Source organism: Perognathus longimembris, chromosome 17, assembly GCF_023159225.1.
Source record: "Perognathus longimembris pacificus isolate PPM17 chromosome 17, ASM2315922v1, whole genome shotgun sequence".
NCBI classification, from domain to species: domain Eukaryota; kingdom Metazoa; phylum Chordata; class Mammalia; order Rodentia; family Heteromyidae; genus Perognathus; species Perognathus longimembris.
Window position 1 is genome coordinate 25,114,836 of NC_063177.1, and position 16,833 is coordinate 25,131,668.

At 44.5% G+C, this 16,833-nt stretch overlaps 1 protein-coding gene and 1 long non-coding RNA gene across 2 annotated transcripts in view; both read right to left on the bottom strand.

Moving 5' to 3' along the window:
- Positions 1 to 1,269: 1,269 nt before the first annotated feature.
- Positions 1,270 to 16,833, bottom strand: part of Aatf (apoptosis antagonizing transcription factor) — a 93,923-nt gene continuing 78,359 nt past the window's right edge. The window contains exon 12 of the mRNA XM_048365124.1: positions 1,270 to 1,551. Coding sequence (XP_048221081.1) covers positions 1,488 to 1,551 — 64 coding nt within the window. The 3' untranslated portion in view covers positions 1,270 to 1,487. The remainder of the gene's footprint in view (positions 1,552 to 16,833) is intronic.
- On the bottom strand, positions 2,265 to 6,818 carry LOC125365201. Its single transcript, XR_007213666.1, has 3 exons — positions 6,808 to 6,818; positions 2,545 to 2,547; positions 2,265 to 2,492 (listed from the first exon to the last, which is right to left on the bottom strand). It is a non-coding gene; the product is annotated as an uncharacterized LOC125365201 (long non-coding RNA).

The window sequence follows — 16,833 nt, forward strand, 5'->3', positions numbered from 1 at the left end:
TTTTTATGGTTGGTTGTGGGGCTTGAACTCTGCTGTCCCTGAGCTCAAGGCCAGTGCTCTACCACTTGAGCCACAGTGCCACTTCCATTTTTTTCTGGTGGTTTATTGGAAATTAAGAGTTTCACAGACTTTCCTACCTGGGCTAACTTTGAACTGCAATCTCAGATCTCAACCTCTCGAGTAGCTAGGATTATAGGCGTGAGCCACTAGGGGGAGGAGGGCAAAAGATGTTAATTTTAATTTAAAAGTCCTAATTGTACTTATTTTGGGGGTAGAATCCTACCTGGGCTAACTTTGAACTGCAATCTCAGATCTCAACCTCTCGAGTAGCTAGGATTATAGGCGTGAGCCACTAGGGGGAGGAGGGCAAAAGATGTTAATTTTAATTTAAAAGTCCTAATTGTACTTATTTTGGGGGTAGAATAAAGTGGTAGGTAGGTAGGTAGGTAGGTAGGTAGATGGATAGACCCACCGATAGATAAGTGAATGGATTAAGATTAGATCAGGTTGTTTAACATATCCATCAGCTTACTTGAGCCATTTAGAATTTAGTTTTTCTATTATTCTGAAATATACAACATGTTATTACCTGCAACCATCCTGCTATGTGAGACCTGCCTCAGTCACACTGTCCCCATCCCTTCTCCAGGTCTGGGAACCACCATTCTGCTCTGCTTCTGAGGTCACTGCTTTGACACTGCACGTACAAGGCAGATCTTGTGGCAGGTATGGGCCTGTGCCTGCTAGCTCACTCAGTATCACGCCCTCCAGGATTACCACACTGTCACAAATGACAAGATTCTTTGCTTAAGGCTGAGTAGTATTCCACTATGGATATATACTATATTTTATTTATTCATCCATCCATCTACCCACCCACAAAAGTCAAATAACTCAACAGCAAAAAAACAAAACCCTAAAAATAGGGGTTGGGAGTTTATGTAGCCTAGTTGTAGACCAGGTAGTGAGCACGGGCAAGGTCCCATGTCAGGGTCTCAGGCAGACACACCCCAATCACCATACAACCCAGCAGTATGTCTGAGTATGTATCAAAAAGCCTGGAAATGAGTGAGACCTGCGGACATCTGCCTCCCAATCACCAAAGCACTCTTCACAATACCCAAATGTGGAAAAATACATTAATGGATGAACTGATAAAGAAAATGAAGAGGTTCATGTTGTATGAGGCCATTTTAATAGGAAAAAAAAAGCCAACCCTGCTACAACTCTATCAGACTTACTCTGTGCTGCTTAAGAAATCACACATGGTGGTGACGTGACAATACTCTTTATTTGTGACGCTAAAGGTCAGGGCCTCATGCCCTGTGGTTTGGCTCAGGGTCTGAACACAGCACCTTTCCTGGGATGTTCTTGGAGTCAGCCCTGCTGCGTCATGTGGCCTCCATCTGGACAAACTGCCAAGCAGGGGGTGGTGGTAGGTGCTGGGAGCCCAGCCCCAGGGCCAGCAGCAGAGGGGACGGGTGATGTCAATCTCCATGGCTTGTGTCAGGAAGGCTGAGCTGGCCAAAAAGAGATCGATACAACTCTGTCCTAGAACACAAACAAAATAAATTGGTTAACACGTTGGTTAACTTTTCAAGGTTAAGAAGAAACTATGAAGCTAGGAAATACCCTCATCTGTTTCCTCAACTGAAAACACAGCCATGTAATTAAAAAATGCATCTCACAGTTCTTATCCACAAATACAAGAGGAATATGAAACCCACAAGCAGCCAATCAAACAGTAAAATATGTAAATAATCCAGTGTGGCCAGATACCCTGTCTCCAGGGAATGAGTTTTCTATAAGTTTGCCCTTTACAGACAGGCTCTTCAGTAAGAAAACAAGATTGAATATTTTAATAGGATGTATGAGACTGCCACGAGATGAGGAGGATTCAATCAGACATGGGATGTAGGGGATATAATTTAGTTTTCATACATTTTCTTGGGCTTGGCAGTACTTGAAAAACAATGAAAATGACCCAGCAACAAGATTCCAATTACCATCATGTGTTCAGGAGTAGAACCAGGGTTCCCCCACTCCCGGCCTGCTTTCTCTGGTCTCAGTCGAACAAGCGACGTGATTGGATACACTTATTTCTAAAGTTGGGTTTTGGCATTAAGAAAAATCCTAACATGGCAGAGTCTTGGGGACATGAAAATACATAAATGATCACTTTCAACCTCTGTCTATATTAAGTATAGTAGTGTGCATGTGCATATATGCGTGCATGCGCCAAGGCTTTTTTTCAAAGGGGGTGGGGACATGAGACAGAAGCCTCAGCACAGTGTCTGTGGACACGGAGCAGATCCTCCAGCAGAGAGGCAGAGACACATAGTTGTAGAAAGTTCAACCCAAAGGAGATGTGCAATCCAGGAGAGAACCATGTGAGATGACCTTGTGGTCATGTTCTGCCAGTGTGCAGGTCCCCCCAGGCCTCCTGGAGGCAGGGGGCACATAGCTATGGTGACGATCTAGGGAGTCACCAGCTCTGACATCTTCAGATCTAACCCAAAAGACAGTCATCTGCCTTGTTAAAACAGGCTTTAGAGAGCACGCTCCTTGTCTCTAATGTCATCACAAAAACCCTATCTTCCCACAGTGTTTTCAGTTCAGCAAAAAAAAAAAAAACACACAAACTTATTTGACTCTTGTTGAATCATCCTAATGTAGTTGTGGAGGTACTATAATTAGAAAACTCAGCAATAAGAAGAGTGTATCAGAGCTTCAAAAAAATAAAAGTGAAAAATCTTGAAACTGCAGAAAGCAAAATGTAAAATGACCACTCATGCCGCAGACTCCAGGACAGACAGAGAATTTTACTGCAAGAATCTGCCTGGACTCTCACCTTGAGGCCTGTGGACAAGGGAGCACACCCTGAGCTGCAGCCTCCTCTTTTGTTCCCTTGTGTACACATCTGTGTGTGCCTGGCCTCCTCCAGCCCAGAACCGGCAGCGCCATTCTGGCCAGCCTTCACCACATAAGCTGACCTATTCACCAGCAAACACAAATCTCTCTAGCCACTTAACGGCAGAATTAAGTGGCAGTGAGGAAGAGTTGCCATGAGGACAGGGACAGTATGACCGCAGGCTGCTGAGAGGGAGATAGGAGGCTGAGTGCTATTCAGCCTTCCCACCCCCTTGCTTGCCGGCACCAGCCACCCGCGCCATCACTGCCTCGAGCAAATGCTTCCTTTCTGTGCCCCAGCAGCAGTGGAGCAGCTTTGATCATTGCACACCCAGGTGTGCAAAGCTGCAACCTGGGAGATGGAGTGGTTTGAGTTCTAAGAATACTGGGGTTCAGGGGAAGTCTGAATCAATAGGGCAATTCTGAGTAAACATCCTTAAGCAACTTCACTGTATCAGCAGCTGTGGGGACCTGTAAAAAGCATCCCAATCCCCACCACCTCAGATTGTACCATTTCTGCCCCCAACATGGCCACAACCTCAAACCTGGTACTTCTGCTTCTTTTCAGCATCCCTCTGCCCTCGGCCTTGGCACTGCAATCAGACTGATATGGAGCAGCTCTCCTTGGGGCCCAGGGCCATCACGAGCCTCCATCCTGCAGCCCAGCCCTCTGCTCCAGGACCAGGGAGCAGCAATGCAGGCCTCATGCTCAGGGGCTGGTGAGAGTGGTGTGAAGAGGCTGTGGCTCTGGAGCCCTGCAAGTATGTCACAAACCTTGCATCCAGTTCACACACTTTTTAAGATGCTACATATAACTTTTCATAGTAAATTTTATGGTCACAAAGGATACAATTATCAAGACACTGTAAGTTTACAGGCCTTTGTAACGCATCCAATGAAATCTCCATGCCACTTTGACTTGATACCCACAATCATTCATAACTTTTTCTTGTTGGTGGTGGTCATGGGGCCTGAACTCAGGGCATGGGTGCAGTCCCTGACTCTTTTGCTAAAGGCTAGTGCACTACCACTTTGAGCCACAGCTCCATTTCTGGTTTTTGAGTGGTGAATTGGAGATAAGAATCTCACGGAGAACTTTTCTGCCTGGGCTGGCTTTGAACAGCAATCCTTAGCTCTCAACCTCCTGAGTAACTAGGATTACTGGCATGAGCCACTAGCACCCAAGCTTAACTTGGAATTTTTGCAGTATCTTTTTGTTTGTATGTATGTATGTACGTACGTATGGGGGGGGGGGGGAGCGTGAGATGCCAGTCCTGGGCTTGAAGTCAGGGCCTCGGTGCTGTTCTTTAGCTTTTTTGTTCAAGACTAATAACTCTACCACTACAGCCACAGCTCCACTTCCAGCTTCTTGGTGGATGAAAGAACAATGGACTGGCTTTAAACCATAATCCTCAGATCTCAGCCTCCTGAGTAACTAGGACTACAGCACACTGCTATCATTTTGTTTTTTAAACTGGTATTTCCATTTGACTTTGTCTATAGATTTCTATTCTGCTATAATTGCTTTATGCTTGAATTTTCTGCAATTAAATAGAAATAAATTTCTTGGGGCAATAGTCTGATTAAGCATTTCTTCTGAGTTGGGTTATCTATATAACCTATGATCAGGGCACATGATATATTTAATGACAGCACAATACAGTAATGGCAGTATAAGTGTGTAAAATGGTACTGCAAATGCATGTCTTTGTAACACAGATGAAGCTTTTCCCTCCAATTTGTTCATGAAGCTAGGGATGAGGATTATTTACTGGAACAAAGAGTCTAGCATCAACTGTCACATAAACCAGTACATAAGAATAAGAGAGGTCATAATAATGTCAATTCTTTCCATACTTTCTGAACTACATGGCAAAAACAAAGACCACACAGTGAGCCACCACCAAAATTTACTTTTATGATCTACCAACTGACAACCCAACTGTGTTCTCCTATAATTTGGGTGAAAATAAAAGGCCTGGCTAGAAGTGGAGGCACATGCCTGTAATCTAGGGACTAGGGAAGCTGAGTCAGGAAGATCATGTGTTCCAAGGCAACCTAGGCTACACAGAGATCCTGTCTTAAAACAAAGAAGCCTAAAAGAATTAAAAATGAAGACCTGGAAGCCATGTGAGCTACAGGGTTCTTTTTATACAGACTGTGGGGGATTTCCCTTCTCAATCCCTGCACCCATGTTTCAAGCTGGCCTCCCTCCTGCCTGGTACCTAGCTAGAGGTCTTCCCCTTCGGGGCCAGTGCATGGTACACTGGGGTCAGGCCTCAAGATAGCTTTGTGCAAGGCAGAAGGACAACTGAGAAAGGTCAGCAAAGGGATGCTGACCTGCCAGCCCAGGTGTGTTCTATACCTTCAAATTCTGTCTACTTCAGCACACCCAGGATAAAGATGGAGGCATAGGACGCAAAGCTTCCCCCCAGCTTAAGACAATGCTAGACCTGGTGTCAACTAGGAGGCAGGCTGAAACATCTGAAAAGCAAAATTCTGTGCACCCAAATCCCTTACCCCTTACCTCATCCCAGAAAGCAGAAGAAGCAAGGCAATGACAAGGCCGATGCACAGCGAGCCTGACTCTGCAGTAGGGCGCGTCTCCCTGCCACATCTTTCCCACCCCAGACCCGGCTGTGTGAGGGGCTGCCTAACAATCCTCCAAGCTACCTCTGTCTCCCTTCAGATCTCCAGGGGAAGTGTGGCATTTAAGAACTCTGGTCCTCTTAAGGCTATGCAAATGAGCGTGGCTGTTGCTTTTTAAAATACATAACTGCTGCTGCCAATCACATTAAGAATCAAGATTCACACTCCTGGTCTGAAATGCCACCCCCACTTTATCCCTATTCTTGGTCTCAATGGCCAGTGGGAATGTCTATGAAAATGTATTAATGTTGGTATCATGCTGGAAAAAAAGCGACCGAGTAATTAACAGGACTTGGACCTAAGGTAGAAGGTCGATAGCAGGGGCTCTTCCTTGAATTAAAATTTAACTTACCCTTTATTGCAACCTACAAAAGCAAGTAATGAGCACTAACATTTTTATTTCTTTTAAACTGTCATTTAGGCTGTAGAGGGGATAATTACCTATCTCTAGTGTAGTAAGGTTTTATAACCCTTAGTGAGGCATTTTCTAATTTAATATTTTTACTATATTATCATAAAACCTGTTTCTGAAAAAAAATGATCATGGATTAGCAGCCATTTTCTATAAAGACAGAATGTGTGTGTGCAGTGCATGTGTGAGGAGCAGGCTTCCTGGAGAGTTCTTCTCAAGACTCAGGGGCACAGGTCTAGGTCTGGCTGTGAGCCGTAAGCGTGTGGTGGGTGAGTGAAAGGCAGCGTACATGTATAACAAACGCCATGGATCCAGCACATTCCCTTCAGTTCCATGCAGGCTCCTCACACGTCTGCAACACAGACCACTTTTCACAATGTTATCTGGGCAAACAGAACAAAGGAGCATATTAAATCTGCAAATGGTCGGTGTGGGTCTTTAGGTCAGGAGCTGGTGGCATCCGGGGCCCTGGAGGAATTATACTGTCTGCTCTGTAAGACCACAGTGCTCCTGCTCTGCCTGGAAACCCCAAGCTCTGAGACAATCCCCTGAGCTGACATACCCTGCACTCCTGTGGTCAGGGCAGATGGAGTAGCCCAAAAAAGCAGCCATTCTCTGTTCTCTAAAAAAAAGTCTGTACAGGTAGATCACTATGTCTAAGCAAGAACCACACCCAGTCTTTCAAATGTACAAGAGACAATAATGCTGATCTCCTGGTTAAAATTATTCAGATAACCTAAATAGAGTATGGTGGTACATGCCTGTAATCCTGTCCTAACACTTAAGTTGGAGGCCACTCGGGACTACACAGTGAGACCCTGTTTCATAGAGCAAACAGGGCTACACCTCTAACTTTCCCTTGGTTATTAATGTTAAATTATTCCTTTGTTGCCTCATGAGGGAGAAGCAAACCCTAAGGCACATCCAGTGTACATCCTAGCCTTCCCTTCCTCTCCACTCTTCCACTTCTCCCACATGCTACAGGATTTTGCATGTACACTGCAGCCCTGGTGGCTTTTTTTAATTTTTTCTGCTGCTGAACCTGACCCCCAAAACATACATTTAAGAACCAAGGGTGAACAATAGAACGTGATGGGAAAAAATCACACTAAGGGTTCCAATTCTACCAGCACTCATGTCTGGTAAGAGTCTGGATCAAACCCAAAACACTTCAAGGAGAATCAACAGACACAAGGTTGGTGCAGAAATTCACATGCCTGCCTGCACCTCAAGCCACTGATGACAAACACGTGCTTCCAAAAGTGATGGTGATGTCACTGCTGTCACCTTTTTTTACATTTGTATCTTCAACACATTTACTTAAGTGCTATGGAAGCTTACAAAACACTTGCTAGATGAGTATGGCCCATCAATGTACAACATAGAGTGAGATATCTAATAAACAATGACTGAGTGCCTACTTGAACTTCATTAGCTACCATGGAGGATCACCATCCAGCAGTCCAGGATAGCTCACTCCACAAGCACAGACACGCAGGAACTCATTCTGTGACTTGCCCTTGCTGCTCCTGGGCCAGTCTTCCTGCTGACCCCACTGAATCCTCCAGTCCGCAGAAGCTCCAAAGAAGACCCTCAGCTCCTCAGTGGTGAGAGCAAACACAGAGGACACAGAGGACATCACTGAGGCAGGCGCCAATAGCGCACATCTGTGATCCTCACTTTTCAGGAGACTGAGATCTGAGGGCCATGGTTCAGAGCTGGCCTAGGCAGCCGGCCCCACTGTTATTTCAACCACCAAAAAGCTGGAAGTAGAGCCATGGCTCAAGTGGTAGGACACTAGTCTTGAGCAAAATGACTCTGGGACAATGCCCAGGCCCCGAGTTTAAGCCCTAGGACTGGCACGTGTGCACACCTCCTCCTCCCCCACAGATATCACTGGCTCCTATGTTTCTTTTTCTTTCTTTTTTTTTTTTTTTTTTGGCAGTGCTAGAGATCAAACTTGGGGCATTATATATGCTAAGCAAGTGTCTTACCACCGAGCTACACCCCAGTCCTGCCACTTACATTCTGAATAAATACTTCTTTCTGCCCTTATAAAGCTCCACTCTCTTCTGTTTCACCCATCAACATGCCCGGGAATTCCACAGATCTGCTGAGAAAGGTACCTTGCCAATTATCATTTGGCATAAACTGGCAAATGGCACTGAACAAGGGATCCTCTTCCAGGAAGATGCAAGCCCCCATTCTAACTGTCAGAAACTAAAATGGGCCAAAGGGCAAAGGCTGGCATTGCTCCACTGTCCTCCCAGAGACACCTGAAGGTCCTGGACAATAGCTTTTCCTCACGTACAGTGACAGTCACCAAACATAGCTGATCATCTGTGCTGGCACACAGCACATAATAAGTGTGCAGTACTTACAACCTAGAGTCTGATCTGCTTCTGCCTGTGGCTCAGATCCATGGCCTGCGGTGAATTCCTTAGGCTCCCAAATCCCTGCTTGCTCAGCAGTAAGACAGCAGCAGTGTCCTCCTTAACCATGGTGGTTTTATATCGCTAAGCAAAGTCCTTGCTGCATAAACAGCCCAACCATCTAGGATGTTATAAAATGCCACAAGACACAGCAACCAATACAGTAGGACCCAGGAGTCCATCTTGAATGCCTTATGGTTGGCTCCCAAGAACACGAGGGACTAAAGGATATTTTCCTTTATCTTTTTTTTTTTGCCAGTCCTGGGCCTTGGACTCAGGGCCTGAGCACTGTCCCTGGCTTCTTCCTGCTCAAGGCTACCACTCCGCCACTTGAGCCACAACGCCGCTTCTGGCCGTTTTCTGTATATGTGGTGCTGGGGAATCGAACCTAGGGCCTCGTGTATCCGAGGCAGGCACTCTTGCCACTAGGCTATATCCCCAGCCCCTCCTTTATCTTTTATTCCTTCTGTTGCTCTCACCCAAACGGTCCTGCTCAACATCAGTGACCATGACCTACAGGGGGAAGATGCTGATGGAAACAGCGGGTGAATGTTCCATGCTAAAGGGTGACCCAGTGCCCACCCCAGAATGGGACTCACACTGGCACACAAGACTGCCAAGAGGACAAGTCAGAAGGCCAACCAAGAGCAGAGCCAGGCGCAGCTCTAGTAAACAGTGAGCATCACTTAGAATAGCAAGCAAGTCAGGAGTGCAAAAAGCTTAGGGTTCTGGAGGGAAGAAAAGTAGAGGTCAGGGCAGAACTCTCCCTTACTTACCTCTTTTAGTCTCCAACAATAAGAGGATCACAGGCTTTTTTCCTGCAATCACACCTCACTCTTTTCCTGAATGCATGTCACATTGACAGCAAAACCAAAACAGAGTGACAGAAAACACAAAAAGCACAAAACAGAGAAAGGAAGTAAAAGAAAACCTTATCTCTCCCAAGACCTACTCTGTAACAGTTTCAAACTGGCAAAGTAGCTGACAGTAACTCAACAGAATCCCCTCCACTCTCTCACTAATTACCTAAATCTAGACACAAGGGCACAGCCATCTCAACTTAAAACAGCAGCTGCCCAAATCTGCCACAAGGTGGCAGTACATGACTCATTTCTAAGGAGACCAGGCAACCAGGAAGCTGGAGCAAACTAGGCCATAAATTGGCTGTGTGTGTCTGCTCCCATCACCATTCTCCCAGGGCTTGAAGGAGACTTGGGAAGGTCTGTTCCAGTGCACTCTTTTGGTCAGGTCAGAACTAGGTCCTTCAAACCTCTGCAAATGCTTTTAGCCCTACAAGCTTTAAATTATAAATGGTGACGTATGGCCTCTGGCCTGTCTCCTAAATATAAGACAGACTCAAGATTTATAAATGTTCAAAGAAGCAGGTTCAAGCCCCAAACAAAGGAACTAGATGGATGGGAAGGAGGGGGAGGAGGGGAAGGAGGAGGAAGATGGGTAGGAAGATAGGAAGGAGGAGAGAAGAGAGCCAGAAGGAACCCCGGGTGCAATCTGTGAAGGTCTTCTTTCACCTAAACAAAGATGGAAAAATACTTGAAACTTTTGTCATTCCACTCCACTCAAGTTATTCACATTCTTTAAAAAAAAATTACCTTAGTGGACTTAACAAAAACAAACAAACAAAAAGGGTGAAATGGGGACAGAAGCTGTTCTTCAGACAAAAGGGAGACTACTCCTTTTTTGTGCGTTAATATTCCGTATTCTTGGGTTGATTTCCACTTTTCACAGTTTGACTGTTTTATAAGAGATTTGATGTGGGAGAAGACAAATAGCCTCACAAAGGAAAGATGACAAAAATCATCTCACTATTTTTTAGCAGGGTTTTCTCTTTATTTTTACTCTGGAATCAGGCATAAGCTCTCTGCCTTGCTGGAGATGTTTAATATTAACGTCAGGCCACTGTGATCGTGGCAATAGAGTTGGCCGGTGTTGTGTTTACGGTTTTGTGACTGCTGGCTTCAGGAAGATGAAGCTCCTTGTTCAAACGGCAGCCCCTCTAACAGCTCCTGTTAAAAGCCAGGGGATGCTTCACTGCTTAGACGTGAATCACTTTCTCCTAGCGGCAAGCAGGGAAGGGAGAGGATGCCCAGTTACGCTGGTATCCACGTGAGGACCACTGCCCAGTGACCCTGGGCCTGGGGGTGGCACAGGCTGCATCTCCCGCTTCACTGAACTCCAACTTCCAGGGGGTCAAACCATGTAGAAATTAGTAAGCATATTCATCTTCCACCCAGAGAGCCTCAGCCAGGCACTCCACTTTTATGTTTGGTGACAAGTTGGAGGGTTTTTTGTTTTTGTGTTTTTTCTTTTTCTCTAAGAAACACAGTCCAATCCAAATAAAAAAGCAGCAACCGCTGAGTAAACATAAAGCAGCCAGTCCACAGATCTGAGTGGGAGAGGGACTGTGGGACAGCAGGAGCAAGCTTGTCTACCTGCTCCCCAAGGTTCAGTCCTCTCCATCCTCCCTTGTCTCTTTTGCTCTTCTCCCACGTTCTGCCCCTGCCCTCCTCTCATCTCAACATCCTGCCTGTCCCGGCAACTCTGTCTCTGCTTTGACCATCTCCTCTATGTGAAGCCAGACCCCCATTCCCCACACAATCTATAGCCACTCTGCTAACTCAAAATAACGCTGCGCCCACCTCTGCCCTGCAAGGCTGTCCTGTCTGTCACCTAAACTGCCATTTCTATTCCCAATGGTAACAGATTCTGTTATGCAAGCCCTACATTTAACTGTTGTGACCAAGTTTCAGAGATCAGTACCATATTTTCTAATTAGAAAATTAAATTCAACTTGAGATAGGGCTCTAGCTTAGTCTACTGAAAAAAATAAAATGAGAACTGCTGCCATTCGTTTTGATTCCTAATGGTGGCTTTCAAAGGGCTTCATCCTCTCCTGAGGAAATGGAGAGGAATGTGAACTGGGTCTGGCGTAATCCTAGCTATTCAAGAGGCTGAGACTGAAGGATCTTGGTTCAAAGTCAGCACAAGTAGGAAAGTTCATGAGACTCTTATCCTCCAATTAACCACCAAAACAAAACAAACTGAATCCTCAGAAGCTAGGCCAAAGAGAAAGGGGGAGAGGGGGGGGGGGAGAGAGAGAGAGAGAGAGAGAGAGAGAGAGAGAGAGAGAGAGAGAGAGAGAGAGAGAGAGAGAGAGAGAGAGGGAGGGAGGGAGGGAGGGAGGGAGGGAGGGAGGAGGGAGGGAGGGAGGGAGAGAGAACACTGCAAAAGACAACTCTGTGCCAGTGCTGGTCAGGTATAACCCTTCAGTGGTTCAGCCTAGGACTCCTCTGGCTTTTCACACTCACAAGAGGACCACCTCTCCGGTACCAGTGGCACCACTGAGTGCCTGCGGTCTGCAGCTTGATGGCCTCAGCTGTTTACATGGCTGGCTTTAAAAAGCTTGATTGCTAAGTACAAAATGAGTAGTTTGCAATTCTTCCCCTGGAAGCTGGGGCGCCTGTGGTGCTGCATACTTGTGCCTCCCCTGCAGGATCGAGCTGTGGAAGAGGCGACGAAGTGCTGCCAAGTGTGTGTATGAGAAAATGTGTATTGATTTCTTCTTTCTTATAAGGGAGCACAAAGCATTGAAGAACAATTGCTCGTCTCTGCAGCATTTCACATTCCACACAAGAGACAAAGGCCCAGCCCCAGCCCCCAGCCCCTTGAAAAGCAGAGGGGAAACTGCACAGGAAGGGACTCCGGGGTGTCAGGGTCACCACAGCTTGCAGGCCTACTACTGGATCTCCTCACCTATCTCTGCTCAAGTAATTTCCCTCTCAAGCTGATGTTTCCTCATCTATATTGGAGGACAAAGACCCTTCAGTCTTATTTACCTTTTAAGTGGAGGTGCCCACAGGGTAAAAGGGTTCATGTTTATAAAGTGTTCTACTCCCCAGAGGGAGACATAGATAAAACACAAGGTATGGTTATGGCTCATTCTAGACCTCATTTCTTGGGTAGTTAGTAACAGCTCCCAGTACAGGTGCTTCCCAGCAATGGGCCTCAGTGCACACTGAGGCAGTACCTTTTTCTACAGATCCTTCTTGGTTTGACACTTCATGCCAACACTAAAAATAACAAAAGGTAACCATACATAATGCATTCCAGAACTTCTGTTTGTTTCTTAAACAAATCATGAAAGTAGTCCAAAACACTGACCAGAAGTATAACTGGTCATCATAAAGTCCTGCTGGTCTCTCCACAAACCAATCATTTGTAGAAAGATTACCAAAACCAAGCATGACATAAACGTTACAGGTAAGATGGCCAAGAGGAAAACTTACTGCAGAATATCAAGCTCAAGGAAGTGACTGAAAAGTAAGATTCTTGGAAAATCTTTTCCTAGAGTTCATCCTAGTAAAAAAGACCTCGAAAACCTTCTAAGCAAAGGGCTAGATAGAAATGAGAAGTACACAAACCACACTCTTTCTGGTGCTTTTCCAACAGGGTCATGAGCTATGAATAAATTAAAGGTAGGCTCTCCAACAGTGCAAACGTTCTCGAATGGAGGCACACACCATAAAGAATGAGGAGGCAAGGCTGGGGATATGGCCTAGTGGCAAAGAGTGCTTGCCTCCTATACATGAAGCCCTGGATTCAATCCCCAGCACCACATATATAGAAAACGACCAGAAGTGGCGCTGTGGCTCAAGTGGCAGAGTGCTAGCCTTGAGCAAAAAGAAGCCAGGACAGTGCTCAGGTCCTGAGTCCAAGGCCCAGGACTGGCAAAAAAAAGAAAAGAAAAAAAAAAGGAAAAGTTTTGGGGCTGGGAATACGGCCTAGTGGTAGAGTGCTTGCCTTGCATACATGAAGCCCTGGGTTCGATTCCTCAGCACCATATATATAGAAAAAGCCAGAAGTGGTGCTGTGGCTCAAGTGGTAGAGTGCTAGCCTTGAGCAAAAAGAAGCCAGGGGACAGTGCTCAGGCCCTGAGTCCATGCCCCAGGACTGGCAACAACAACAACAACAACAACAACAACAACAACAAAAAAGAATGAGGAGGCAACCTGGGGCTGATGTATGTAATATGGACATAGACAGAGATTCACAGAGCAAAGGACAGTAAATAAAAGGAGTTAGCAAAAGAGGTAAAACAAAAACAATTCATTCTCATCAATCATATATAGGACTGTTAGCAAAAATAATCACAGCAGTCACTTTGTACAGACTTATAAGCTGAAGGCTTGTGGAGGAGTTTTGGAAAGGAAGTCTATAGCCAACTGTTTATAAGATGGTAAAGATATGGATATGTCTGTATTGTAGGCAAAGGGACAATGGCACAATATATAGATGTTATACACGAATTGTTTATTTGAATAATTATCTGTAAATACTACATTTAAAACAATCCTTTCTCAGAAACAAAAAGTATATTTTATTCTCTGGGACTGGTGAGCAAGAGGCACTTCATAAGGAAAAACACGAATCTGGGTACCAGTGACTCACATCTATAATCCTAGCTGCTTAAGAGGCTGTACTCTAGAGAAGGCAGCCTCCTCTCAAAATAACCAGCAAAAAGCCAGGCTGGAGCTGTGGCTCAAGTGGCAGAGCGCCAGCTGAGTGAGTAAACAAGCAGGCTGAGCAAGTATGAAGCCCTGAGTTCTCCTTCAGTACTGAACAAAACCAAAACCACTAAGGCACACAGAGAAAAGATCTCAGGGTTGCACAATACCTGAAGACCAGAGCACATACCATTTGCCCAAGAATCCAAGCCAGTTCTCGAGCTTTGAGCAGACTGACAGCACTGAAAAAGCCCTCATAAACTCTTATAAATAATACTGTGCTAAAAAAAATGCTACATAAGGCAAAATGTGATTAGAACTAAAGTAGATTATTTCAAATATATAAGCATAAAAGCTTTGATAATACCAGATAGAAAATTATAACATAACATAACCATACTTCTTTAACTTGTAGGCTAATACTCTTAGCAAGGAAAAAAAAACAAAAAACTTTGTAGGTGCTTTTGTGAAGCACTGGGGAGGAACAAGCAAAATGGGGGAGGAGGGTATTCAGAAGAGAAAGACATCCACCCAATGGAGTATGGGGATCGCAAGAGTCCCCTGGCAAAAGGCTGGTACCTTCAAATGGTTATGAACACCTCCATAAGACAGGATGGTGGTGGACAGGCTGGGAGCCCCTCCAGGTTAAGGAAGGAGAATAAAGACAGGAAAGGATCAGGAAGGACATGTTCTGGGAAAGCAGGGCCCCACTCTGAATGGTATGAGGGCATGTTGCCCCAACAGGTGACAAAGAAGAGAAAGATGGTAGCAAGGCAACCAATTACTGAAGGCCTTCAGGGTGGGTTCTAGACTATGAGTTTTGTTTCACAGCAAAGAGGAGTGGCTCCACATAGAATGTGAAGAAGGCAAGACTCAACATGTGCAGAACCCATGAGGTCAGATTGGTAGTTAGAAGCTCTTAAGAGTGACAGCCTACATGGGAAATTAGAACAAGAAAGACTGGACTCAAACAGAAAGGAGAAATGCAAAATGGAGAACACTGAGCAATACTCTGTAAAGAGATGAATAGTACATTTCAAGTTTACAGTGAAATGAGAAAATATGTATCAGACAACAGGCCAGCACCTCCCCACACTGTGGGATCTATCACTTGCTAGACCATTTTTTTAAAATAAATAAAAAAGTGATGACAAAGCATACTAAAATAGAAAGTAAAAGCTAACTCTTCTCTATTAGCAAAGTCACAATGGCATAGCCTCACACGGTTTAAGCTCAGGCAACTGGTTTGGGAATGGGAGATGGAAAGTGACAGAGAGGTGAGTCTGATCTAGATATATTATATACATAAATGGGCATGTCAAAATAAAACTCCTTTGTACAACTAATTGATGCTAATAATAAAGAATATGTATGTATGTTAAAAAAAAGAAAAGAAAAAACTGAACTGGTCATCAGTGGCTTATAACTGTAATCCCAGCTACTCAGGAAGCTGAGATCTTGAGGATTACAGTTTTAAGCCAGCCTGGGCAGGAAAGTCCATGAAACTCTTACCTTCAATTAACCACCAAAAAAATGGAAGAGGAGCTGTGATCCAAGTAATAAGAGTGTCAGCCTAATCTATCCTGAACAGCAGGTCCCAAGATATCAAAAAGACATTTGCACTTCCATGTTTATCGCTGCACAATTCACAATAGCCAAAATATAGAATCAACCCAGATGCCCCTCCACAGATGAATGGATCCAATAAATATGGTACCTATACACAATGGAATACTACAAAGCGATTAGGAATGGTGAAATATTGTTATTCGCAGGGAAATGGTTTGAACTTGAACAAATAATGTTGAGCGAGACAAGCCTAGAACACAGAAAACAAAGGGGCATGATCTCCCTGATATATGACTGTTAAGATGGGGTGAAGGAGAGACAGTAGAGACCAGGTCTGTGAAACCAAAAACCTCTTGTCAAACGATATTTCCCACAGGTTTGGGTCAGCAACCCTACGTTATGTAACTAAAACCAAACAACTACTCAACATATAAAGGTCAAAAATTAACCTCTCAGTGGATCACAACAGCTCAAAAGCTATATGTACGTACGTTCATATAAGACTATTGTCGACATACTGTCTATTGTAGACATTACATTTAAAGCCCTAGGCGAATTTTCTTTGGCGTAGGACACATGGCTACTGTATATGTTCTTGGTACATTGTATATTGTATATGTCTACCTGACCTAGGGAAGGGAAAGAAAAACACAGTGTAATATAGCACAAGAAATGTACATACTGCCCTAATATGTAACTGTACCCCTTTTGCACAACACCTTGTCAAAAAAATTTGTTTAATAAATAAATTTAAAAAATTAAAAAAGAGTGTCAGCCTAGAGTGCCCAGGCCCTGAGTTCAAGCCTCAGTACCAGCACACACGCACAAAAAAAACCCCCTCAATCTAAGTAAGTTTATTTTCTAAAAATGCTTTTAATTGAAAGGTATGTGTGTATGGGTGTACATACAACTTCCCTCTGGCACATCGTTTCCAAATAATTATTTCTAAAAAAAGCTTGCTGATTTCTTAGAAGTAGCACCACATGCATGTGCCAGCTCCATTGCTTGATGTTTAACCTTGGTAAGCTACTTAATTGCTCCATGCCTTAGTATTCCCATCATAAAATGCAGATGTTGAGCATTTCACAAGTTTCCTATAAGGATGAAACAAAAATGCCCATAAAGGGCTTAGAGCTAGTAGATGTGACGTTGTTACCGGCTCATCCCTTGCCTATCAAAAACTGGATAACACACTTGGGCTGAATCAGAGCAAAGAATGACTTCATTCAGAAATGGAAATAGCCTACATATATTGGCAATCTAATGCCATTGTGGAAAGCATATTATTTGTTTGTGGGGTTTTTTTGTTGTTGTTGTTGTTTTGCCAGTCCTGGGCCTT